The 27,280-nt window shown below is 46.7% G+C and overlaps 1 protein-coding gene across 3 annotated transcripts in view; it reads left to right on the forward strand.

Annotated features, from left to right (window-relative positions):
- Window positions 1-27,280, forward strand: part of LOC140735694 (sodium/myo-inositol cotransporter 2-like) — a 48,627-nt gene that overhangs the window by 15,490 nt on the left and 5,857 nt on the right. For all 3 annotated transcript variants that reach the window (XM_073061065.1, XM_073061067.1, XM_073061068.1), the window contains 3 exons: window positions 2,178-2,346; window positions 20,669-20,884; window positions 24,343-24,409. In XM_073061065.1, the coding sequence (XP_072917166.1) occupies window positions 2,178-2,346; window positions 20,669-20,884; window positions 24,343-24,409 (452 nt within the window). The remainder of the gene's footprint in view (window positions 1-2,177; window positions 2,347-20,668; window positions 20,885-24,342; window positions 24,410-27,280) is intronic.

Genomic DNA, 27,280 nt, shown 5'->3' on the forward strand with positions numbered 1-27,280 from the left:
AATGTTATGTTTTTTATTTGTAATTAATTAATATCACTTTGTAGAGATCTGTTTTCATTGTGACACAAAAGAGTCTTTTTCTGGTGATCAGTGTCAAAAAAGCCAAATTAAATCTATTGTGGTTCAATGTTGTAAAACAATAAAACATGAAAACTTCCAAAGGATGAATACTTTTTATAGGCACTGGGACTTAGCCATCTTGACCATGATCAGGTAAGTTAGCCATGACTGTTTCCCACCTTCATTTTACTCAAGTGTGACTCAGGGTATGTCCTGTTTAAAAAAATTATTACAGGTCCTACTCCAATAACTCTAATTTAATTGGACATCTGCTCTGTGTAAAGATATTGATTCCAGGGTCTCTGTTTCCCTCACTGGCTTTCCAGCTAGCACTATGTGTTTTTTTCCTTCTTCAGAGCAAATATGGCCTGGCTCATATACCATGGGCACAAACTACTGCTTTTACAGCTCTGTTTAAAAACTACATGTCACCTTTAAGTTGAAGAATGCTGTCTTGTTATTCTTCCTTGTGTAATTCCATTCCTGAATGGATTTCTTGACCATTAAAGTTACATTATGTTGTCAATGTTCCCATAATATCAACACCTCAGCTAACTCCACTGTTGCCAGCCAGAGCCCCAAAAGTCTGAAAATGCTGCACAACTGCTGGAGGAACTCAGCAGGCCAGATATCATGTGTCAATGTTTCCATAAGATATAGGAGCAGAGTTAGGCCACTTGAACATTTGAGTCTGCTCCACCATTTCATCATGGCTGATCCAATCTTCCTCTCAGCCCCAATCTTCTGCCTTCTCCCCGTATCCCTTCATGCCCAGATCAATCAAGAATCTATCAACCTCTGTCTTAAATATACATAAAGCAGCTGCCTGTGGCAATGATTCATCACTCTATGGATGAAGAAATTCCTCCTCAACTCTGTTCTATAAGGACGTGCCTCTATTCTGAGCCTGTGTCCTCTGGTTTTACGCTCTCCCACCAAAGGAAACATCATCTCCACAAGGCGTTTCACTATTCGATAGGTTTCAATGAGGTCCCCCCTCGTTTTTCTGAATTCTAATTCTCAATTTTGGGTCAATACCCTGCATCAAGACTGCAGGTTTAGAGGGAGGATAGCCAATATAAAGAGGTGTAATGGAAGGGTGAGACATGGGCTGGATTTTTGAGGTACAGAGGGGTGGGGTGGAACTGGGTAACAGCAGCTGGTGGTTGAGAGGTAGAGACAAATAAGGAGGGAGAATAAAAGGATGGATGGGGCCAGTGGGGGGGGGGGGGGGAGGTAAAAGCTGAATCTGATTGGTAAGGAAGGTTAGAAGGGAGAGGTGAAGGAGATTGAATCAGATGGGAAAGGGAGAACCTGGGTGGAGCAGAACGACAGAGGAAAGAACATAGGGAGGGTGGTTTTCCTAAAACTGGAAAATTCAATGTTCATGCCACTGAGTTGTGAAGTATCCAGGCTCAATATGAAGTGTCATTCCTCCACTCTGTGAATGGCTTCATCCTGGCACTGGATAGTCAAGTGAGCTCAGAATAACCATTGACCCAAACGTGGCCTCTTTACATTTAGCAGACCACCAGCCATTTCAGCTCCTGTCCCCATTCCCACACTGACCTGTCCATCCTCAGCCATCTCCATCACCAGGGTAAGGCCCAATACAAACTACACTCAGAGGCCACTTTATTAGGTACACCTGTACAGCTGTTCATTAATGCAAATATCCAATCAGCCAATCGTGTTGCAGCGACTCGATGAGTAAAAGCATGCAGACATGGTCAAGAGGTTCAGTTGTTGTTCAAACTAAACAACAGAATGGGAATGAAATGTGATCTAAATGACTTTGACCATGGAATGGGGTGGTTTGAATATCTCAAAAACTTCTGATCCCTGGGATTTTCATGCACAACAGTCTCTAGAGTCTACAGAGAATTGATTGTGTGAGAAACAAAAAACATCCAGTGAGTGGCAGTTCCATGGGCAAAAACACCTTGTCAATGAGAGAGATCAAAGGAGAATGGTCAGACTGGTTCAAGCTGACAGGACAGCAACAGTGTTTGAATTTATCTGGGATAATTGATCCATTCCAACCTTCTTTTGAAATATTGATGAGGGAAAGAGGCTGCTGTGTGCTATTGCTCACTGTGCTTCTGTTTGCACTGCAGGATCTTTGTGCTGGTGCTGGTGGTGCTGTCCATCCTCTGGATTCCTCTGGTGCAAATCAGCCAAGGTGGCCAGCTCTTCATGTACATCCAGTCCATCAGCTCAAACCTGCAGCCACCAGTGGCAGTGATCTTCATGGCTGGCTGCTTCTGGAGACGGGCCAATGAGATGGTGACTGCTTTACATTTCACAGTTAATATTAATTGTTAGATTTAAGTAACAGCATTTTAAGCATGATGTTACTTGGAAGGATGGGGAGAACTGGAGCAGAGTCACAGTTAGACTCTTCACTCACTCTGTAGACAGCAGTGGTAGCACTGGGAGCCGTCCAGCCCAACCTTTTCCATCTGGGAAGACGGTAACCAGAAAGATGGATATGTTTTATTTGTTCTCACAACAGGCTTCATGCAGCCTGGTAATCAATTTCCAGCAAGCAAAACTGTTCAGATTGTGGGACATTACTTCAGATATACATGCCAGGTATTGGCAGTGCCACTTATACTGGTGACCTTTCCACCTCCTTCCATCACCTGGCTGAACTTGTTCTAACATGGAACACTTTCTTTAACTTCACCCACTTTATCAGATCACAGATATGTATATCTCTGGGAACTCACATGGGCCTATGTTTAGCCTGTTTCTTTCTAGGATATGTGCAAAACCCTTGTTTCAAAAATGGATAAACACTTTTCCTTATCTGGTACACTGATGATTATATTGCAAAACCTTCATGCTCTCATACAGAATTTCAATGTGCAATTATCTTTGCTGCCTGTTTCTATCCTGCTCTCACTGTCATGTGGCAATGAAGACAAAATGCTTCAGAAACACTGCAGGCCAGGCATCATCGAAGGAAAAGAGTAAACAGTCAACGATCCAGCTTCTGCAGATTTTCTTGTGTTTTGGTTCACTGTCATGTAGCTCATAACTGTCATGTTGCCTCTTCCTTCCTTGATGTCTCCATCACAATTTCAGGATGTAGAGATTAGTAGAAAACATTGACTTCCACAGGCACCTTGACCAAGGTTCTTCTAAGCTCCATTCATTATCCCATTCCTTACATTCCTACTATTTATTATGATGATGAGATTGGTGTATCTGAGATGTCCCTCACACCATAGAACAAGGCCTGATTAGAGACAGTCAATATGGCTTTCTGTGGGTATGTTATGTATAACGGATCTTATACTGGTTACAAGCATCATGAACAAAGCGGATGAGCTTAGAGCGTGGATCAGTACTTGGAACTATGATGTTGTGGCCATTACAGAGACTTAGAGTGTCAGGCTTTAGATCTTTCAGAAAGGACAGGGAGGGAGGCAAAAAAGGTGGGGACATGGCACTGCTGACCAGAGATAGTGTCATGGCTGCAGAAAAGGAGGAAGTCATGGAGGGATTGTCTACGGAGTCTCTGTGGGTGGAAGTTAGGAACAGGAAGGGATCCATAACTCTACTGGGTATTTTTTATAGACCACCCAACAGTAACAGGGACACCAAGGAGCAGATAGGGAGACAGATTCTGGAAAGTGTAATCATAACAGGGTCGTGGTGGGAGATTTTATTTTCCCAAATATTGTTTGGCATTTCCCTAGAGTGAGGGGTTTAGATGGGGTGGAGTCTGTTAGGTGTGTCCAGGAAGGTTTCCTGACACAATATATAGATAAGCCTACAAGAGGAGAGGCTGTACTTGATCTTGTTATGGGAACTGAACCTGGTCAGGTGTCAGGTCTCTCAGTGAGAGAGCATTTTGGTGATAGTGATCACAATTCTATCTCCTTTACCATAGCATTGGAGAGGGATAGGAACAGACAAGTTAAGAAATGTTTAATTTGTGTAAGGGGAAATATGAAGCTATCAGGCAGGAACCTGGAAGCATAAATTAGGAACGGATGTTCTCAGGGAAATGTACGGAAGAAATGTGGCAAATATTCGGGGATATTTTCGTGGTGTTCTGCAAAGGTATGTTCCAATGAGACAGGGAAAGGATGGTAGAGTACAGGAACCATGGTGTACAAAGGCTGTTGAAAATCTAGTCAAAAAGAAAAGAAAAGCTTACCAAAAGGTTCAAAAACTATGTAGTGATAGAGATCTAGAAGATTATAAGACTAGTAGGAAGGAGCTTAAGAATGAAATTAGGAGAGCCAGAAGGGGCCATGAGAAGGCCTTGGTGAGCAGGATTAAGGAAAACCCCAAGGAGTTCTACAAGTATGTGAAGAGCAAGAGGATAAGATGTGAAAGAGTAGGACCAATCAAGTGTGACAGTGGAAAGGTGTGTATGGAACCGGAAGAGATAGCTATTCACTACAGAAAAGGATCTTGGTGATTGTAAGGATGACTTACAGCGGATTGAAAAGCTTAAACATATAGACATTAAGAAAGAGGATGCGTTGATTCTTTTGGAAAGCATCAAGTTGGATAAGTCTCTGGGACCGGATGAGATGTACCTCAGGCTACTGTGGGAGGTGAGGGAGGAGATTGCTGAGCCTCTGGCAATGATCTTTGCATCATCAATGGGGACGAGAGAAGTTCTGGAGGATTGGAGGATTGCAGATGTTGTTCCCTTAGTCAAGAAAGGGAGTAGATATAGCCCAGGAAATTATAGAAAAGTGAGACTTACTTCAGTGGTTGTTAAGTTGTTGGAAAAGATCCTGAGAGGCAATACTTATGAACATTTGGAGAGGCATAATATGATTAGAAATAGTCAGCATGGCTTTGTCAAAGGCAGGTTGTGCCTTACAAGCCTGATTGAATTTTATGAGGATGTGACTAAACACATTGATGAAAGTGTAGTAGATATAGTGTATATGGATTTCAGCAAGGCATTTGATAAAGTACCCCATGCAAGGCTTATTGAGAAAGTAAGGAGGCATGGGATCCAAGGGAACTTTGCTTTGTGAATCCAGAACTGGCTTGCCCACAGAAGGCAGAGTGATTGTAGATGGGTCATATTCTGCATGGAGGTTGGTGACCAGTGGTGGGCCTCAGGGATCTGTTCTGGGACCCCTTCTCTTTGTGATTTTTATAAATGACCTGGATGAGGAAATGGATGGATGGGTTAGTAAATTTGCTGATGACACAAAGGTTTGGGGTGTTGTGGATAGTGTGGAGGGCTGTCAGAAGTTACAACGGGACATTGATAGGATGCAAAACTGGGCTGAGAAGTGACAGATGGAGTTCAACCCAGATAAGTGTGAGGTCGTTCAGTTTGGTAGGTCAAATATGATGGCAGAATATAGTATTAATGGTAAGACTCTTGGCAGTATGGAGGATCAGAGGGATCTTGTGGTCCGAGTCCATAGGACACTCAAAGCTGCTGTGCAGGTTGACTGTGTGGTTAAGAAAGCATACGGTGTATTGGCCTTCATCGACCATGGGACTGAGTTCAAGAGCCGAGAGGTAATGTTGCAGCTATATCGGACCCTGGTCAGACCCCACTTGGAGTACTGTGCTCAGTTCTGGTCACCTCACTACAGGAAGGATGTAGAAACTATAGAAAGGGTCCAGAGGAAATTTACAAGGATGATGCCTGGATTGGGGAGCATGTCTTATGAGAATAGGTTGAGTGAACTCGGCCTTTTCTCCTAGGAGTGGCGGAGGATTAGAGGTGTATAAGATGATGAGAGGCATTGATCGTGTGGATAGTCAGAGGCTTTTTCCCAGGGCTGAAATGGGTAACATGAGAGGGCACAATTTTAAGGTGCTTGGAAGTAGGTACAGAGGAGATGTTAGGGATAAGTTTTTTACACAGAGGGTGGTGAGTGCATGGAATGGGCTGCCAGTGACTGTGGTGGAGGCAGATTCAGTAGGGTCTTTTGAGAGACCCCTGGATAGGTACATGGAGCTTAGAAAAATAGAGGGCTATGGGTAACCCTAGGTAATTTCTAAAGTAAGTACATGTTCGGCACGGCATTGTGGGCCAAAGGGCCTGTATTGTGCTGTAGATTTTCTATGCTTCTATATTTCTATGTTTCTATGTTATAGAATATTTCGAGGAAATTACCAAACAAGTTGATGAAGGAAAGGCAGTGGACATTGTCTACATGGACTTTAACAAGGCTTTTGATAAAGGCCTGCCTGGGAGCTTGATGGAGAAGGTTCAGTCACTTGGCATTGAGGATGAAATAGTAAATTGGATTCAATATTGGCTCAGTGGAGAAGCCAGAGAGTCGCAGTAGATGGTTGCCTCTCTGACTGGAGGCCTGTGGTTTGCCATGAGGATCAGTGCTGGGTCTGTTGTTGTTTGTCATCTATATTATTGATTTGGATGATATCATGGTAAACTACTTCAGCAAATTTGACACCAACATTTGGGGCATAGTGGACAGTGAGGAAGGCTCTCAATGCTGGAAAAATGGTAGATGGAATTTAATTCAGACAAGTGTGAGCAGTCGTGGTGTTATGCTGAAGTTTTATAAGATGTGGTTGAGACCAAAATTGGAATATTATGTACAGTCTGGTCAATAAGATATAGATAAGATTGAAAGAGTACAGAGAAAATTTACAAGAATATTTCTGGGACTTGAGCACCCTTGTTATAGGGAAAGGTTGAATAGGTTAGGACTTTACTCTCTAGAGTGCAGGGAGATCCGATATTGATATGAGGGCTTTCAACAGCGTAAACGCAAGCAAACTTTTTCCACTGAGGTTGGGTGAGACTAGAACTAGAGGTGACAGTTGAAGGGTGAAAGGTGAAATATTTAAGGGGAACCTGAGGGGGAGCTTCGTCACCCTGGGGTGGTATGAGTGTAGCAGAAGTGGTGGATGCTGATTCGATTAAGGCAGGTTTGCATAAGAACATGGATGGGAGGGGTACAGGAGCAGGTTAATGAGACTAGGCAGTATAACAGTTCAACGCAGACTAGGTGGGCTGACAGATCTGTTCCCGTGCTGTCGTGCTCTCTAGCTCTATTATTACTCAGCACAGAAACAGGCTCCACAGATCACAATGCTACTACTGAACACTGTGCTTCATTACACCAATCCTGCATGTAATCCAGTTGGCAGATGAATACATGGCAGAGATATTGGTGAAGGGGGCAGGGTTTCAGATTTCTGTGTCATTGGAATCTCTTCTATACAAAAGGGACATGTTACACCTGAGTGAGTGTCCAATATTCTTGCAGTCAGATTTGCAAAAGCTGTTGGCATGGATTTAAACTAGTTTGGCAGGGGGCGTAGGAACTAGAGTAAAAGGTCAGGGGATGGGTCTGTCGAGTACGGGTAGTTGGAGTATGTAGAGAGTCTGGAAGGGAGGACGGCAGTCGAGTACGGGTAGTTGGAGTATGTAGAGAGTTTGGAAGGGAGGACGGCAGTCGAGTACGGGTAGTTGGAGTATGTAGAGAGTTTGGAAGGGAGGACGGCAGTCGAGTACGGGTAGTTGGAGTATGTAGAGTTTGGAAGGGAGGACGGCAGTCGAGTACGGGTAGTTGGAGTATGTAGAGAGTTTGGAAGGGAGAACGGCAGTCGAGTACGGGTAGTTGGAGTATGTAGAGAGTTTGGAAGGGAGGACGGCAGTCGAGTACGGGTAGTTGGAGTATGTAGAGAGTTTGGAAGGGAGGTCGGCAGTCAAGATCGGGTAGTTGGAGTATGTAGAGAGTTTGGAAGGGAGGACGGCAGTCGAGTACGAGTAGTTGGAGTATGTAGAGAGTTTGGAAGGGAGGACGGCAGTCGAGTACGGGTAGTTGGAGTATGTAGAGAGTTTGGAAGGGAGGACGGCAGTCGAGTACGGGTAGTTGGAGTATGTAGAGAGTTTGGAAGGGAGGACGGCAGTCGAGTACGGGTAGTTGGAGTATGTAGAGAGTTTGGAAGGGAGGACGGCAGTCGAGTACGGGTAGTTGGAGTATGTAGAGAGTTTGGAAGGGAGGACGGCAGTCGAGTACGGGTAGTTGGAGTATGTAGAGAGTTTGGAAGGGAGGACGGCAGTCGAGTACGGGTAGTTGGAGTATGTAGAGAGTTTGGAAGGGAGGACGGCAGTCGAGTACGGGTAGTTGGAGTATGTAGAGAGTTTGGAAGGGAAGACGGCAGTCGAGTACGGGTAGTTGGAGTATGTAGAGAGTTTGGAAGGGAGGACGGCAGTCGAGTACGGGTAGTTGGAGTATGTAGAGTTTGGAAGGGAGGACGGCAGTCGAGTACGGGTAGTTGGAGTATGTAGAGAGTTTGGAAGGGAGAACGGCAGTCGAGTACGGGTAGTTGGAGTATGTAGAGAGTTTGGAAGGGAGGACGGCAGTCGAGTACGGGTAGTTGGAGTATGTAGAGAGTTTGGAAGGGAGGTCGGCAGTCAAGATCGGGTAGTTGGAGTATGTAGAGAGTTTGGAAGGGAGGACGGCAGTCGAGTACGAGTAGTTGGAGTATGTAGAGAGTTTGGAAGGGAGGACGGCAGTCGAGTACGGGTAGTTGGAGTATGTAGAGAGTTTGGAAGGGAGGACGGCAGTCGAGTACGGGTAGTTGGAGTATGTAGAGAGTTTGGAAGGGAGGACGGCAGTCGAGTACGGGTAGTTGGAGTATGTAGAGAGTTTGGAAGGGAGGACAGCAGTCGAGTACGGGTAGTTGGAGTATGTAGAGAGTTTGGAAGGGAGGACGGCAGTCGAGTACGAGTAGTTGGAGTATGTAGAGAGTTTGGAAGGGAGGACGGCAGTCGAGTACGAGTAGTTGGAGTATGTAGAGAGTTTGGAAGGGAGGACGGCAGTCGAGTACGGGTAGTTGGAGTATGTAGAGAGTTTGGAAGGGAGGACGGCAGTCGAGTACGGGTAGTTGGAGTATGTAGAGAGTTTGGAAGGGAGGACGGCAGTCGAGTACGGGTAGTTGGAGTATGTAGAGAGTTTGGAAGGGAGGACGGCAGTCGAGTACGGGTAGTTGGAGTATGTAGAGAGTTTGGAAGGGAGGACGGCAGTCGAGTACGAGTAGTTGGAGTATGTAGAGAGTTTGGAAGGGAGGACGGCAGTCGAGTACGGGTAGTTGGAGTATGTAGAGAGTTTGGAAGGGAGGACGGCAGTCGAGTACGGGTAGTTGGAGTATGTAGAGAGTTTGGAAGGGAGGACGGCAGTCGAGTACGAGTAGTTGGAGTATGTAGAGAGTTTGGAAGGGAGGACGGCAGTCGAGTACGAGTAGTTGGAGTATGTAGAGAGTTTGGAAGGGAGGACGGCAGTCGAGTACGGGTAGTTGGAGTATGTAGAGAGTTTGGAAGGGAGGACGGCAGTCGAGTACGGGTAGTTGGAGTATGTAGAGAGTTTGGAAGGGAGGACGGCAGTCGAGTACGGGTAGTTGGAGTATGTAGAGAGTTTGGAAGGGAGGACGGCAGTCGAGTACGGGTAGTTGGAGTATGTAGAGAGTTTGGAAGGGAGGACGGCAGTCGAGTACGGGTAGTTGGAGTATGTAGAGAGTTTGGAAGGGAGGACGGCAGTCGAGTACGGGTAGTTGGAGTATGTAGAGAGTTTGGAAGGGAGGACGGCAGTCGAGTACGAGTAGTTGGAGTATGTAGAGAGTTTGGAAGGGAGGACGGCAGTCGAGTACGGGTAGTTGGAGTATGTAGAGAGTTTGGAAGGGAGGATGGCAGTCGAGTACGGGTAGTTGGAGTATGTAGAGAGTTTGGAAGGGAGGACGGCAGTCGAGTACGGGTAGTTGGAGTATGTAGAGAGTTTGGAAGGGAGGACGGCAGTCGAGTACGGGTAGTTGGAGTATGTAGAGTTTGGAAGGGAGGACGGCAGTCGAGTACGGGTAGTTGGAGTATGTAGAGAGTTTGGAAGGGAGAACGGCAGTCGAGTACGGGTAGTTGGAGTATGTAGAGAGTTTGGAAGGGAGGACGGCAGTCGAGTACGGGTAGTTGGAGTATGTAGAGAGTTTGGAAGGGAGGACGGCAGTCAAGATCGGGTAGTTGGAGTATGTAGAGAGTTTGGAAGGGAGGACGGCAGTCGAGTACGAGTAGTTGGAGTATGTAGAGAGTTTGGAAGGGAGGACGGCAGTCGAGTACGGGTAGTTGGAGTATGTAGAGAGTTTGGAAGGGAGGACGGCAGTCGAGTACGGGTAGTTGGAGTATGTAGAGAGTTTGGAAGGGAGGACGGCAGTCGAGTACGGGTAGTTGGAGTATGTAGAGAGTTTGGAAGGGAGGACGGCAGTCGAGTACGGGTAGTTGGAGTATGTAGAGAGTTTGGAAGGGAGGATGGCAGTCGAGTACGGGTAGTTGGAGTATGTAGAGAGTTTGGAAGGGAGGACGGCAGTCGAGTACGGGTAGTTGGAGTATGTAGAGAGTTTGGAAGGGAGGACGGCAGTCGAGTACGAGTAGTTGGAGTATGTAGAGAGTTTGGAAGGGAGGACGGCAGTCGAGTACGGGTAGTTGGAGTATGTAGAGAGTTTGGAAGGGAAGATGGCAGTCGAGTACGGGTAGTTGGAGTATGTAGAGAGTTTGGAAGGGAGGACGGCAGTCGAGTACGGGTAGTTGGAGTATGTAGAGAGTTTGGAAGGGAGGACGGCAGTCGAGTACGGGTAGTTGGAGTATGTAGAGAGTTTGGAAGGGAGGACGGCAGTCGAGTACGGGTAGTTGGAGTATGTAGAGAGTTTGGAAGGGAGGACGGCAGTCGAGTACGGGTAGTTGGAGTATGTAGAGAGTTTGGAAGGGAGGACGGCAGTCGAGTACGAGTAGTTGGAGTATGTAGAGAGTTTGGAAGGGAGGACGGCAGTCGAGTACGGGTAGTTGGAGTATGTAGAGAGTTTGGAAGGGAGGACGGCAGTCGAGTACGAGTAGTTGGAGTATGTAGAGAGTTTGGAAGGGAGGACGGCAGTCGAGTACGGGTAGTTGGAGTATGTAGAGAGTTTGGAAGGGAGGACGGCAGTCGAGTACGAGTAGTTGGAGTATGTAGAGAGTTTGGAAGGGAGGACGGCAGTCGAGTACGGGTAGTTGGAGTATGTAGAGAGTTTGGAAGGGAGGACGGCAGTCGAGTACGGGTAGTTGGAGTATGTAGAGAGTTTGGAAGGGAGGACGGCAGTCGAGTACGGGTAGTTGGAGTATGTAGAGAGTTTGGAAGGGAGGACGGCAGTCGAGTAAGGGTAGTTGGAGTATGTAGAGAGTTTGGAAGGGAGGACGGCAGTCGAGTACGGGTAGTTGGAGTATGTAGAGAGTTTGGAAGGGAGGACGGCAGTCGAGTACGGGTAGTTGGAGTATGTAGAGAGTTTGGAAGGGAGGACGGCAGTCGAGTACGGGTAGTTGGAGTATGTAGAGAGTTTGGAAGGGAGGACGGCAGTCGAGTACGGGTAGTTGGAGTATGTAGAGAGTTTGGAAGGGAGGACGGCAGTCGAGTACGGGTAGTTGGAGTATGTAGAGAGTCTGGAAGGGAGGACGGCAGTCGAGTACGGGTAGTTGGAGTATGTAGAGAGTCTGGAAGGGAGGACGGCAGTCGAGTACGAGTAGTTGGAGTATGTAGAGAGTTTGGAAGGGAGGACGGCAGTCGAGTACGGGTAGTTGGAGTATGTAGAGAGTTTGGAAGGGAGGACGGCAGTCGAGTACGGGTAGTTGGAGTATGTAGAGAGTTTGGAAGGGAGGACGGCAGTCGAGTACGGGTAGTTGGAGTATGTAGAGAGTTTGGAAGGGAGGACGGCAGTCGAGTACGGGTAGTTGGAGTATGTAGAGAGTTTGGAAGGGAGGACGGCAGTCGAGTACGGGTAGTTGGAGTATGTAGAGAGTTTGGAAGGGAGGACGGCAGTCGAGTACGGGTAGTTGGAGTATGTAGAGTTTGGAAGGGAGGACGGCAGTCGAGTACGGGTAGTTGGAGTATGTAGAGAGTTTGGAAGGGAGGACGGCAGTCGAGTACGGGTAGTTGGAGTATGTAGAGAGTTTGGAAGGGAGGACGGCAGTCGAGTACGGGTAGTTGGAGTATGTAGAGTTTGGAAGGGAGGACGGCAGTCGAGTACGGGTAGTTGGAGTATGTAGAGAGTTTGGAAGGGAGGACGGCAGTCGAGTACGGGTAGTTGGAGTATGTAGAGAGTTTGGAAGGGAGGACGGCAGTCAAGTACGGGTAGTTGGAGTATGTAGAGAGTTTGGAAGGGAGGACGGCAGTCGAGTACGAGTAGTTGGAGCATTTTGAGAGTCTGGAAGGGAGGATAGCAGTTGATAGGGCAAAATTGTAGTCAGTAGGATGTGTTGAAGTGTATTTATTTTAATGTGGGAACCGGAGTAATACATTTAGAGCACAGGTCAGTACATGGAAATACAATGTTGTGGCCACTACAGAGAGGCTGTCACAAGGGCAGGATGTTCCAGGCTTTAGGTGTTTCAAAAGGATCAGTGAGATAAAAGAAGTGGGTGAGTGGAATTGCTCATGAGGGAGTATAACAGCCTCAGAAAGGGAGGATGTCATGGAGGGGTTGTCTTCTGAGTCAGTGTGAGTGGAAATCAGAAATCAGAAGGGAGCAATCATTCAATGGGAGTATTCTATGGACCACCAACCCCCACCAACAGCAACATACTCCGAGGACAGATTGGCAGGCAGATTTTGGAAAGATGCAAAAATAACAGGGTTGTTGTCAAGGGTGACTTCAGCTTCCCGAACATTAACTGGCACTTCCTTAGATAGAATGTATTGTGTTAGTTTTACCCAGGGAAATGTGTCTTAGGAAAATTAGAGGCCCTGGTGAGTAGATTAAGGAAAACCCCAAGGTGTTCTATACATGTGTGAAGAACAGGAGGATGACTAGAGTGAGGGTGGAACCGGTCAGGGATAGCAGAGAAAATGTGCTAAGAGTTGGAGGAGGTGGGAGAGGTCCTTAATGAACACTTTGCTTCAGCATTCACCTGTGAGAGTGATCTTGACAATTGTGCGGACAGTGTAAAACTGGCTGATATACTGGAACATGTCGATGTTATGACAGAGAAAGTGCTGGAACTTCTGAAAAACATCAGGTTAGATCAGTCCCTGGGGCCAGACCGGATTACCATAGGTACAAACAAGCTGGATGAACTCAGCAGGTCGGGCAGCATCCATTGAAATGAGCAGTCAACGTTTCGGGCCGAGACCCTTCATCAGGACTGAAGAAGGAGGGGGCAGGGGCCCCATAAAGAAGCTGGGGGGAGGGTAGAAAACCAATCAGAGGAAAGATCAAGGGGTGGGGGAGGGGAAGCAGGGAGGGGATAGACAGGAGAGGTGAAGATGGAATCTAAGGGCAAGGCACTATGGGTAGTAGAAGAAGGCAGTCATGAGAGGTGATAGGCAGCTGGAAGAGGAGACAGAGTGAAAGTGGGATGGGAGAAGGGAGAGGGAAGGAATTACCGGAAGTTGGAGAATTCGATATTCATACCAAGAGGCTGGAGACTACCCAGATGGTATATGAGGTGTTGCTCCTCCAATCTGAATTTGGCCTCATCATGGCAGTAGAGGAGGCCATGTATGGACATATCCGAATGGGAATGTGAAGCAGAATTGAAGTGGGTGGCAACCGGGAGATCCTGTCTGTTGTGGGTCTCGCTGATGTAGAGGAGGCCGCACCAGGAGCACCGGATGCAATAGATGATCCCAACAGACTCACAAGTGAAGTGCGGGGTGTGGGAATTATGAGTGTTTTGGCTGACGATGGAAGGTCTCTGGAGTTGATAAGGGCAGTGATAGTACGGGAGACAATGGTTTGATGTTTTTTGGTGGGGTCCTGTTCCAGGGGTAAGTAAGAGGAGGTGTCAGAGAGCTGCCGTTTGGCCTCACTGAGGTAGAGGTCCATCCGCCAGACCACTATGACACCACCTTTGTCTGCGGGTTTGATGGTGAGGTTAGGATTAGTGTGGAGAGAGTGGAGGGCAGTGCGTTCAGAGGGAGTGAGGTTGGAACAGGAGAGAGGAGTGGTGACGTTGAGACGGTTGATGTCTCGGCGACAGTTGGAGATGAAAAGATTGAGTGCAGGTAGAAGGCCTGGTGGGGGTGTCCAGGAGAAGGAGGAGGGTTGAAGACGGGAGAAGGGGTCATCAACAGGGGGAGGGGATTCCTTGTTAAAGTAGTAGGCTCGAAGACGTAGGCGACGGAAGAAGAGTTCAGCGTCATGCCGGCCACCGAACTCACTGTGGTGTGGACAGAGGGGGACAAAAGTGAGGCCCTTGCTAAGCACAGAACGCTCTGCCTCAGAGAGGGGAAGGTCAGAGGGGATGGTGAAGACATGGCAAGGGCTGGGGCTGGGGTCAGAGGAGGGTAAAGAGTGGGAGGTCTCAGGAGGGAGAGGGGGGTTGGGATGTTCAGGGAGAGCGGGCTGAGGGGAGGATGAGGGATCAGAGGAATGGAGGGGGAAGAAGGGTTGGGAGTCGCGGGGAGGATAGGGGGTAGTAGAGGAATAAGATGAGCAGTAGGACCCAGCGGCAGTAAGAGCGGTCCCGGTTTGGATAGGGTCAGGATCTCGGACCGAGCTGGATCTAGAGCTGGGGTTGTCGGAGCCTGTGGCCTGTGGGGCACCAGAACTGAGGTCTGAATCAGAAGCGAGTGAGTCCATGGCGCGCTGGTGGCTGACGCCCATGTAAAATGTAAAATTTTTACATGTAAATGTAAAAATGCCATTCCCTATTCCCAGTTCCTCCTTCTCCTCTGCATCTGCTCCCAGGATGAGGCTTTCCGTTCCAGGACATCCCAAATGTCCTCTTTCTTTAAGAATCGTGATGTCCCTTCTGCCGTCATCAACGATGCCCTTACCCGCATCTCCTCCATTTCCCCACTTCGGCCCTCACCCCATCCTCCCGTCACCACAACAGGGACCGTGTTCCCCTTGTTCTCACCTATCACCCCACCAACTTCCGGATCCAGCATATTATCCTCCGCAACTTCCGCCACCTTCAACAGGACCCCACCACTAAGCACATCTTTCCCTCTCTGCTTTTCGCAGGGATCGTTCCCTCCATGACTGCCTGGTCCACATGTCCCTCCCCACAGATCTCCCACCTGGTACTTATCCCTTCAAGCATAAGTGCTACACCTGTCCCTACAACTCCTCTCTTACCACCATTCAGGGCCCCAAACAGTCCTTCCTGGTGAGGCAACACTTCACTTGTGAGTCTGTTGGGGTAATCTATTGCATCCGGTGCTCCCGGTGCGGCCTCCTCTACATCAGCAAGACCCAACGCAGATTGGGGGACCGCTTCGTCGAGCACCTCCGCTCCGTCCATCACAACAGACAGGATCTCCCGGTTGCCACCCACTTCAACTCTGCTTCACATTCCCATTCGGATATGTCCATGCATGGCCTCCTCTACTGCCATGATGAGGCCGAACTCAGGTTGGAGGAGCAACATCTCATATACCGTCTGGATGGTCTCCAGCCTCTTGGTATGAACATCGAATTCTCCAACTTCCGGTAATTCCCTCCCTCTCCCTTCCCCCATTCCACTTTCACTCTGTCTCCTCTTCCAGCTGCCTATCACCTCTCTCATCATTCTGCCTTCTTCTACTACCCATAGTGTCTTGCCCTTAGATTCCATCTTCTCCTCTCCTGCCTATCCCCTCCCTGCTTCCCCTCCCCCCCCTTGATCTTTCCTCTGATTGGTTTTCCACCCTCCCCCCACCTTCTTTATGGGGCCCCTGCCCCCTCCTTCTTCAGTCCTGATGAAGAGTCTCGACCCGAAGCGTTGACTGCTCATTTCAATGGATGCTGCCCGACCTGCTGAGTTCATCCAGCTTGTTTGTACGTGTTGATTTGACCACAGCATCTGCAATGTACTTTGAGGATTACCACAGGGTACTGTGGGAAGTGAGGGAAGTGCTACATCTTTGGTGATGATCTTTGCATCCTCACTGGGCACAGGAGTGGTCTCAAATGGTTGGCTTTTTCTTTTGTTCAAGTAAGGGAGTAGGGATAACCTGAGAATCATATATCAGTGAGACTTACTTTTGTGGTGGGTGAATTATTGGAGAGAATTCTTAGAGACAGGACTTACAAGCATTTAGAGAAGCATAGTCTGATTAGAGATTGTCAGCATGGCTTTGTGAGGGGCAAATCATGCCTCACGAGTTTGATTGAATTCTTTGAAGAAGTGACAAAGCACATTGATGAAGGTAGAGCAGTGGATGCAGTGTATAAGGATTTTAGTAAAGTGTTTGTTAAGGTTTACCATGGTAGACTTATTCAAAAAGTCAGGAGGCATGGGATCCAGGGAAACGTGGCTGTGTGGATACAGATTCGGCTTGCTGATGGAAGGCAGAAAGTGGTAATAGTGTGTTCTGCCTGGAGTTTAGTGACCAGTGGTCTTCCACTAAGATCTGTTCTGGGACCCTGGTTCTTTTCAATAACCTTTTCAGAGTTGCTTGGAGTGTTCTTTTGTCTTCATGGTCTAGTTTTTTCCAGGATACTGGCTCACCAGCAGTTGGACCTTCCAGATACCAGTGTATTTTTACTACATTCAATTGATACACCTTGACTGCACACAGGTGATCTCCTTTTAATTAATTATGTGACTTCTAAAACCAATTGGCTGCACCAGTGATGATTTGGATTGGAGGGATAAGAAGGTAGACAGAGGAGGTGACGTGGCTGTACTGGTAAAGAATGGCATCAAATCAATAAAAAGATGTGACATACGATCAGAAGATGTTGAATCCTTGTGGGTTGAGTTAATAAACTGCAAGGGTAAAATGACCCTGATGGAAGTTATAAACTGGCCTTCAAACAGTAGCTGGGATGTGGACTACAAGTTACAATGTGAAATAGACAAGGTGTGTCAAAAGGGCAATGCTATAATAGTCATGGGAGATTTTAACATGCAGGCAGATTGGGAAAATCAGGTTGATAATGGATCTCAAGAGAGTGAATTTGTTCAGTGCCTATAAGTTGGCTTTTTAGAGCAGTTTGTCATTGACCCTACTAGGGGATCAGCTATTCTGGATTGAGTGTTTTGTAATGAATCTGAGGTGATTAGGGAGTTTAAGGTAAAGGAACCCTGAGGAGGCAGAGATCACAATATAACTGAGTTCAGCTTGAAATTTGTTAATGGGAAAGTAAGAGCTGGCATAGCAGAATTTCAGCAGAGTAAAGGAAATTACACTGGTATGAGAGAAGAGAGGGTCAAAGTAAATCAGAAGGAGATGCTGGCAGGGATGATAGCAGAGCAGCAATGGTGTGAGTTTCTGGGAAAAATGAGGAAGATGCAGGATAGATGTATTCCAAAAAGAAAGAAATAATCAAATGATCAAATAATCAAATCAAATGGCAACCGTGGCTGACAAAGGGAAGTGAAACCTAACATAAAAGCAAAAGAAACCGCAAACAACAAAACAAAAATTATTGGGAAGACAAAGGATCAGGAAGTTTTAAAAACCTACAGAAATCATTAAGAGAGAAAAGACAAAATATGAAAGGAAGCTAGCAAACAATATCAAGGTGGGTAGCGAAAGCTTTTCCAAGTATGTAAAAAATAAGAGAGATGAGAGTGGATAGACTGCTAGAAAATGAAGCCGGAGAAATAAATATGGAGGACAAGGAGATGGCAGATGAAATAAATGAATATTTTTCATCAGTCTTCATTGTGGAAGACACTAGCAGTGTGGTAAATGCTAGGGGATGTGCAGGAAGAGAAGTGAGTGCAGCTGCTATTGCAAGGGAGAAGGTGCTCAAAAAGCTGAAAGAGCTAAAGGTACATAAATTGCTTGGACCAGATGAACTGCACCCTTGGGTTCTGAAAGAAGTAGCAGTAGATATTGAGGAGACAATAGTAATGATCTTTCAAGAACCATTGGACTCTGGCATAGTTCTGGAGAACCGGAAATTTGTAAATGTCATTTCACTCTTTTAGAAAGGACGGAGGTAGCAAAAAGGAAATTATAGACCAGTTAGCCTGACCCCAGTTGTTGGGAAGATGCTGGAATCAATTGTTAAGGTTGAGTTTATAGAGTACTTGAGAGACACAGGACGAGATAGGACAAAGTCAGCATGGTTTCCTTAAGGAAAAATCTTGCCTGACAAACCTGTTGGAATTCTTAGAGGAGATTGGTCAGACCCCACTTGGAGTACTGTGCTCAGTTCTGGTCGCCTCACTACAGGAAGGATGTGGAAGCCATAGAAATGATGCAGAGGAGATTTACAAGGATGTTGCGTGGATTGGGGAGCATGCCTTATGGGAATAGGTTGAGAGAACTTGGTGTTTTCTCCTTGGAGCGACAAAGGATGAGAGGTGACCTGATAGAGGTGCATAAGATGATGAGAGTCATTGATCATGTGGATAGTCAGAGGCTTTTTCTCAGGGCCGAAATGGTTGCCACAAGAGGATACAGGTTTAAGGTGCTGAGGAGTAGGTACAGAGGAGATGTCAGGGGTAAATTTTTTACTCAGAGAGTGGTGAATGCTTGGAATGGGCTGCCTGAAACGGTGGTGGAGGTGGATATGGATAGGGTCTTTTAAGAGACTTTTGGATAGGTACATGGAGCTTACAAATATAGAGGGCTATGGGTAAGCCTAGTAATTTCTAGGGTAGGGTCATACTCAGCACAACTTTGTGGGCCAAAGGGCCTGTATTATGCTGTAGGTTTTCTGTTTCCAGATTATGATAGAAAAAAGAGATGCAGTGGATGTTGTATATCTGGATTTGCAGAAGGCCTTTGACAAGGTTTCAATAAGTAAATTTAATGTTAGAGAAATATATACAATATGCATCCTGAAACTCTTTTTTCTTCACAAACATCTATGAAAATAGAGGAGTGCCCCAAAAAATGATTGACTGTTAAAAACTGGTATTACAAGAAAGTTACTGGGGTGTTTAGAGCATTGGCTGATAAGGAAAAAGCAGTGAGTGGGAATAAAATGATCCTTTTCTTGTTGGCAGCCAGTGACTAGTGGTGTTCTGCAGTGATCAGTGTTGGGACCACTTCTTTTTGTGCTGTATATCAATGATTTAGTTGATGGAATATATGGCTTTGTTGCCAAGTTTCCAGGTAATGCGAAGATTGGTGGAGGGGCAGGTAGCGTTGAGGAAATATGAATGAAATATGATTTTGGAAAATGATTGAAGAAATAAATGTGCAGACTATTTTCTAAATGGGGAGAAAATCCAAAAATCTGAGATGCAAAGGGACTTAGGAGTCCTTATGCAGAACGCCCTAAAGGTCAACTTGCAAGTCGAGTCGGTGGTGATGAAGGCAAATGCAATGTTAGCCTTTATTTCAAGACTCTAGAATACAAGAGCAGGGATGTGATGCTGAGGTTTTATAAGACACTGCTGAGGTCTCACCTTGAGTACTGTGAACAGTTTTGGGCTCCTCATCTAAGAAAAGATGTGCTGGCATTGGAGATGGTTCAGAGGAGGCTTACAAGGATGATTCTGTGAATTAAAGGGTCATCATGCGAGGAACATTTGATGGCTCTGGACCTGTACTCTCTCAAATTTAGAGGGATGTTGGGGGGGGGGGAATCTCATTGAAACCTTTTGAATGTTGAAAGGCCTAGATGGAGTAGATGTGGAAAGGATGGTGGGGAGTCTAGGACAAGAGTATACAACCTTAGGATAGAGGGGCATCCATGTAAAACAGATGTGGAGAAATTTCTCTCGCCAGAGGGTAATGAATTTATGGAATTTGTTGCCACATGCAGCTGTGGAGGCCAGGTCATTGGGTGTATTTAAGGCAGAGCTTGATAGGTTCTTGATTGGACATGGCATCACAGGTTACAGGGAGAAGGCCGGGAAGTGGGGCTGAGGAGCAGGAAAGAGGATCAACCATGATTGAATGATGGAGCAGACTCGATGGGCCAAATGGCCTAATTCTGCTCCTGTGTCTTATTATCTTATATTAAAGGCATGAATACTTATGCAATCAATTATTTTGTGTTTTATATTTGTAATTAATTTAGATCACTTTGTAGAGATTTGTTTTCTCTTTGCCATGATAGAGTCCTTTTCTGTTATCAGTGTCAAAAAAAAGCCATGTTGAATCTATTGTGATTCAATGTTGTAAAACAATAAAACATGAAAACTTCCAGGGGGTGTGAATGATTTTTATAGGCACTGTTTATAGATTGATTGTATGTCTATAAAGTGATGCTAGGTACAGGAGTGTCTGTAAATAAGGTGACTGATAAAGTAGTGGTGGATTGGGTGTGGAGGGCTGGGTTAGTGGGTGGAGGTGTTGACTGCTTGGGGAAAGTAACTGCTTTTGAGTCTGGTGGTCCTGGCATCGATGCTATATAATCTCCTCCCTGATGGAAGTGGAGCAAGCAGTCCATAAGCAGGATGGGTGGGATCCTTCCTGATGTTACTGACCATTTCTGGCACCTTTCTGTGTATCTGTCCCTGATGGAGGGAGGTCAATGACAGCCAGGGAAGCTCCACTGCTCTCCTCTGCTACAGAGAAGCATCCTGCAGCTTTGTGCTGTGCATTGATGATAATGTTCCAGGTAGCCTGCAGCCCATTGGTGTCAAGATGTGAGCAGTAACCTGAGATCCGGATCTCTGGTATTCAGCCATTTTAGTTCTGTATTTGTGAAGTTTGAACACAATCCTGTGAAGCTGTGAATATCAGTCTGACTGTTTTCCATTTGTTTCTGTTTGTATACACAGGGTGCATTCTGGGGCCTCCTCCTAGGGATCCTGGTGGGCTGCTGTCGAATGATTTTGGATTTTATTTACCCCGAGCCTATGTGTGGCCAACCTGATAAACGGCCGCTGATCACCAAACATGTTCATTACCTGCACTTCTCCATTCTCCTCACTGTCTTCACACTGATCACCGTGGTAGTCATCAGTCTTTGTACTGCACCTCCAGAGCCTGACAAGGTAAGGGACTTCAATTTATTTACATTCATTCAAACGATGAGGACTTCACAGACTGAGCCAGCATTTAGTTGCCCATCCCTAATTTGCAGATTTTCTCTTGTTCAAGATCCAAGACTCCTGTACCTTCCTCTGGCAGCAGTGAGTGAGAGGGCGAGGGAGACCAGTCAAATGCAGGCAGACTGCGCTGAACACCTGCAGAGATGTAGACACCACCTCTTAAACCCTAGTGAATAAAATCCCTGATCATTACTGGATTATACTCTTAACAGGATGGGCAGAAGCTGTGGATATGTTTAAACTGCACAATGCCTTGAGATGCTGGCTGGCTTTCCTGGCAAAGGGTAGAGTCCAATTGGAAATGTTAAGTGTCTAGGGAGGGGACTAACCAGCCTAATGGACCAGCTAGGGTAATAATGAGGTCCTCACACTCATCCATAGGAAGACAAACTACACATTGGAGAACCAGTCCACTATTTCAGAGGCTGATGGGAGTTTGGGGAGGATATTGAAGTGGAGAACTGCTCCACCATTGTGGCCCCATGATGAAATCCATGGGGATGTGGGACCGTGGGCATCGAAGGGCCAACAGGGGCTGCAGAAGTCCAGAGGGCCATTGGTTGTAGGAATTGTACGGTGCACTGAGGGCAGGTGGGGATATCAGTGATCAGGATGGGCCAGCAGAACTGGCATTACAGAATATCCTGAGTCCGCTGAGCTCCTGGATGGCCATAGAGGGGTGAGGAGTTTGACCACTGGAGTGCAGAGTGCACAGCTGCCAGCAGGTTGTCAAATGTGTTGGCTGGAGTAGGCTCGTGTTGTACCGCAGGCTGAATCTGGTTCTCAAGACCCCAAATGATTGGGGCAAGGATCTGGGAGGGTAATGGTGGGCTGAAGGTCAGTCTCTGTTTCAGTGGGGTCAAACTGTAATGACAGGGTATCTGTTTTACTGTTCTTGGATCCGGGTTGGTAAGAGATGGTGAAGTTGAATTGCTCAAAGAAGAGGGCCCTGCCATGCTGACATGGGTTGAGCTAGTGGGTCTCCTGTATGGGTATGAGGTTCTGGTGGTCAGTCCAGGTCAGGAAGAGCTCAGTGTTTCCCATCAGCCAGTGTCTCCATTCCTCCAAGGCCTATTTAATAGAGAATAGACCCTTGTCTCCAACAACATAATGGCATTGTGTAGAGTTGAACTTGCATGAGAAGAAGGCACAAGGGTGTGTCTTTCCATCCAGTCTTCGCAAGCAGAGGATGACTCAGCACCTGAACAAACATGTCCACAAAAGGTCCAGAGGAGTTTGGATGGCAGAGAATGGCCGCAGTGGTGAAGCATCCTCTGAAGTCCTTGAAAGTGTGGTCGCCAGAAGCAGACTAGGTTATCCATGAGGGAGGTGAGTGGATTAGTGATTTGGCTGTGGTTTCTGATGAAAAGCCCAAGAAACGCTGCAGCTGTTTGAGGGATCGGAGTCAGAACAATTCAACGATGGTGCCCACTTTGGCTCCATGCTTATACCTTGGGGTGAAAAGACGTAACTCAGGAAGGAAATGACTAGGCTGTGGAACTGGCATTTGTCTAACCTGCAGTACAGTTGATTCTCAAGGAGATGCTGAAGGACTGAACGGACATGACAGACATGGTCTTAAGGGCCGTTGGAGAAGATGAGGATATCGTTGTGGTAGATGAACACATACCTGTGTTGCATGTCTTGGAGAATCTTGTTAATAAAGGCTTGAGAATGGCTGGACTGTTGGAAAGCCCGAAAGGCATCACCAAGTATTTGTAGTGGCCAGTGGCTGTTATGAATGAGTCTTCTGCTCCTCCCCCTAGGGGATGCAGATCAGGTTCACACCCCCCCATATATCCATTTTGGTGAAGATCTGGGCTCCACGGAGTGTTTCAAGTGTGCTACCCATAAAGGGGAGAGGGTAACAGTTCTTAAAGGTATTTTAGTTAAGTCTTCTGGAGTCAATGCAAGAACAAAGATCCCCATCTTTCTTTTGGACAAAGAAGAGTCAACTGGGATGTGCTAATGAATCTGTGCTTTAGTGCCTCAGCAATGACGTCATTCTGGCTCAGTCACATGGTCTGTGAGGTAGCAGGTGCTGGCCAGCTTCCCTTTAACTGAAGGCACTGGCTAAATCACGATACCTCTGTGGGAGCTTGGTGAGGTTGTGGGTTCCCTCCATCTCTGTAGAGTTATGGGGTGAGGTCAAATGAGGTGGTCTGGCAACTCAGCAGTGAACTGGATGACCAATATGAGGGGCGGGCATGAGTGGAGAGCCGGGAGTAACTCAAGATAAGAGGGATGTTGGGAGAGTCAATCATGAGGAATTGGATGGACCTTTGGCTCTCTCCCATGCTCATGTGCACTGGCTGTGTGCACGCTCCGAATTTCTCAGACCACAAGGGATGGCCGTGATGTTGAAGGTGTGAGAGATAGGTTCAGAAGGGAGTCTGAGCTGCACACAGTGTGCAATCAGGAAGTTGTCTGCTGCACTGGAAGCTACCAGAGACTTCTGTGTGTGTAGAGCTGATGGAGTATGGAGAGGCACAGGGAGAGTGGGATGGGATTTGGGGCTGGAACACCTTGCCAGATAGGAGGCCACTCGTCTCTGATAGGCGCCATTTTCTGGACCCAGTAGGCATTTGATACGTTGGTGTTGCTGCTCCCTGGTAGATGTAAATGTTCCTGGGGGGTTGGGGGGTTATTGAGGGAGCTCTCCCGAACTGCATGGGCTCTGCAGGCATTGGAGAGGAGGATCCTGCAGCCTGAAATAGTTCTGGGAATGAAACCGGGGGGCTGGCTGATGATCTGGATGGAGAACTAGAGTAATGAAGCTTTTGAGGTTGATGGGCATTTCCCCAATACACAGCTCTCCAAGAGCCGCACTCTGCACAAGGGTCCTGAAGTGCATGGTGTAATCCAGCTCAGAGCATGAGCCTTGATGCAAGCGAAGTATCAGAACCATTGCCTCCCTTCCACCTCCTGAGTGGTTGAAAACCTGATGCATCTCAGTGGCAATATCCTTACTTTTTTGCAAATAGGGGTTTTAATGCCCTAGTTAGCAGTGGCCCAGCTCAGGGCCCACCCAGTCAGGAGAAGGATGAGGAAGGTAATCTTGGCTGTCTATATGGAGTCTGCAGGCTCTCCCTGAGACCCATGTGGGCTTTCTTCTGAGTGCTCCACACGTAAGATCTTGTTCACCTTCAACTTGTATATGAGCTTGTCAAGTTCCATACACACTCTTTCTGGCTCTGTGGTCGCAAGGAGAAAATCTTCAACTCTTCCCCTGGGGAAGTGAGTGGATATGTCTCACCTAAGGTGCAGTCACACACATACTTCACTGGTTACCTGGAGATTCAGATGAAAGGCATTCCTTCACCACTGACTGCTTATTGTGAGCTCTATCATCACCAATATCATTGCCCATTGTATTATACTACTCTTCCTTAATCTTATAGATTAGCCGTTTGACCTGGTTCACCCGTTTCGATGTGACCAATTCTGAGGCAAGCCAGAGTGAAACAGGTAAGTCAATCGTGGGGCATCCACAAACCTGAGCTGAACCACCTTTACAAAAGGTAGGAGTTCACCTTGGCATTTGACTGGCATATGTTAGAGCTCAATGACAATTGCCACTGAGCAACTTAACACCAGTCCCATGCCTGATGCGGTATCACACAGACAGCTCACACACTCACACTTCAATCTCCCCTGCTCTGTTGTGTCTATAACACCAGAATCCTGGAATATTGTCCTGCTCCTTCTGTAACTACGTCTCACTAATGGCTACAATATCATAAATCCATGTGTTGATTCATGCCCTGATCGCATCTGCCTTCTTGCATTGAAATATACACAACTCAGGACACTAGTCACACCATATTCTACCTTCTGATTCCTGACTTTGTCTGGGGTCTTAACAGTATCTGTCTCCACAACCTCTCCACTAACTGTTCTGGCACTTTGGTTCCCATCCCCTGCAACTGTAGTTTAAACCCCCTGTGCAGCATTCACAAACCTTCCCAGAAGAATATTATTCCCCTTCCAGTTCAGGTGCAAATCATCTCTTCTGTACAGGTTCCACCTCCCCTGAAAGAGAGCCCAATGACTGAAAAATCTTATGCCTTCCCTCCTACACCAACTGCTTAGCCACATATTAAACCATATAATCTTCCTACTTCTGGCCTCACTAGCACGTGGCGCGGGTAGCAATCCTGAGATCACAACCCTGAAGATCTTGCCCTTAACTTAGCACCTAATTCCCTTTGCAGAACCTCGTCACTTGTCCTAACCATGTCATTGCTGCTTACATGGACTACAACATCTGGCTGTTCACCCTCACACTTAAAAATGCCGAGGACTCGATCAGAGATGTCCTGGAAGCTGACACCTGGGAGGTAAAATACCATCCGAGAGTCTCATTCTCATCCTTTCTGTTCCCCTAACTAATGAATCCCCTATTACCACAGTTCACCTCTTCTTCCCCCCTCCTTCCCTTCTGAGCTACAGAGTCACTCTCAGTGCCAGGGACTCACCCACTGTGACTTTCCTCTGTTAGGTCATCCCCCAACAGAATGCAAACCTGTTGTTCAGGGGGACGGCCACAAGCTTACTCTACACTGGCTGTTTAACCCCTTTCCCCTTCCTGACTGCGTCCTGCACATCAGGTGTAACTACCTCTCTATATGTCTTATCTACAACCCACCCAGCCTTCTGAATGATCTAGGATTCAACTTCTTAATATGGAGTGTTAGAAGCTGCAGCTGGATGGACTTCTTGGAGTTGTAGTCATCAAGGACACTGGAGGTCTCCCTGCCTTCCCATATCTTGCAAGAGCAGCATTCCAACATCCTATTTGGCATCTCTACTGCTCTAACTGAGAACATAGAAAGAAGAAAGAATAATAAACTGTGATGGGGAAAACTCTCCATACTGTTTTTTAAACTTCCCTTGCTGAAGTCTCTCCTAACTGAAGCCTTGAAGAGCTAAAGCCTAAAAAATCTCCACTCTAACTTGGACCACTCCAACAAAAGTCACTCTGCTTGTCCCTGCCTTACTTTAGAACCATAGAACCATAGAACATTACAGCACAGAAACAGGCCTTTTGGCCCTTCTTGGCTGTGCCGAACCATTTTTCTGCCTAGTCCCACTGACCTGCACCTGGACCATATCCCCCCATACGCCTCTCATCCATGTACCTGTCCAGGTTTTTCTTAAATGTTAAAAGTGAGCCCGCATTTACCACTCATCTGGCAGCTCATTCCACATTCCCATCACTCTCCGTGTGAAGAAGCCCCCCACCCCCCCCCCCCCCCAGTGTTTCCTTTAAACTTTTTCCCCTTCACCCTTAACCCATTTCTTCTGGGTTTTTTTCTCCCCTAGCCTCAGTGGAAAAAGCCTGCTTGCATTCACTCTGTCTATACCCATCATAATTTTATATACCTCTATCAAATCTCCCTTCATTCTTCTATGATCCAGGGAATAAAGTCCTAACCTATTCAACCTTTCCCTGTAACTCAGTTTCTCAAGTCCCGGCAACATCCTTGTAAACCTTCTCTGCAATCTTTCAACCTTATTAATATCCTTCCTGTAATTCGGTGACCAAAACTGCACACAATACTCCAAATTCAGCCTCACCAATGCCTTATACAACCTCACCATAACATTCCAACTCTTATACTCAATACTTCGATTTATAAAGGCCAATGTACCAAAAGCTCTCTTTACTACCCTATCTACCTGTGACGCCACTTTTAGGGAATTTTGTATCTGTATTCCCAGATCCTTCTGTTCTACTGCACTCCTCAATGCCCTACCATTTACCTTGTATGTTCTACCTTGGTTTTTCCTTCCAAAGTGCAATACCTCACACTTGTCCGCATTAAACTCCATCTGCCATTTTTCAGCCAATTTTTCCAGCTGATACAAATTGCTCTGCAAGCTTTGAAAACCTTCCTCACTGTCCACTACACCTCCAGTCTTTGTATCATCAGCACATGATCCAATTTACCACATTATCATCCAGATCAGTGATATAGATGACAAATAACAATGGACCCAGCGCTGATCCCTGTGGCACACCACTAGTCACAGGCCTCCACTCAGAGTAGCAATCCTCCACTACCACTCTCTGACTTCTCCCATTGAGCCAATGTCTAATCCAGTTTACTACCTCACCATGTATACCTAGTGACTGAATCTTCCTAACTAACCTCCCATGCGGGACCTTGTCAAAGGCCTCACTGAAGTCCATGTAGACAACATCCACTGCCTTCCCTTCATCCACTTTCTTTGTAACCTCCTTGAAAAACACTAATAGATTTGTTAAACATGACCTACCATGGACAAAGCTGTGTTGACTCTCCCTAATAAGTCCCTGTCTATCTAAATACTTGT

This window comes from Hemitrygon akajei, chromosome 11 (assembly GCF_048418815.1).
Source record: "Hemitrygon akajei chromosome 11, sHemAka1.3, whole genome shotgun sequence".
In the NCBI taxonomy this organism is placed as follows: Eukaryota; Metazoa; Chordata; class Chondrichthyes; order Myliobatiformes; family Dasyatidae; genus Hemitrygon; species Hemitrygon akajei.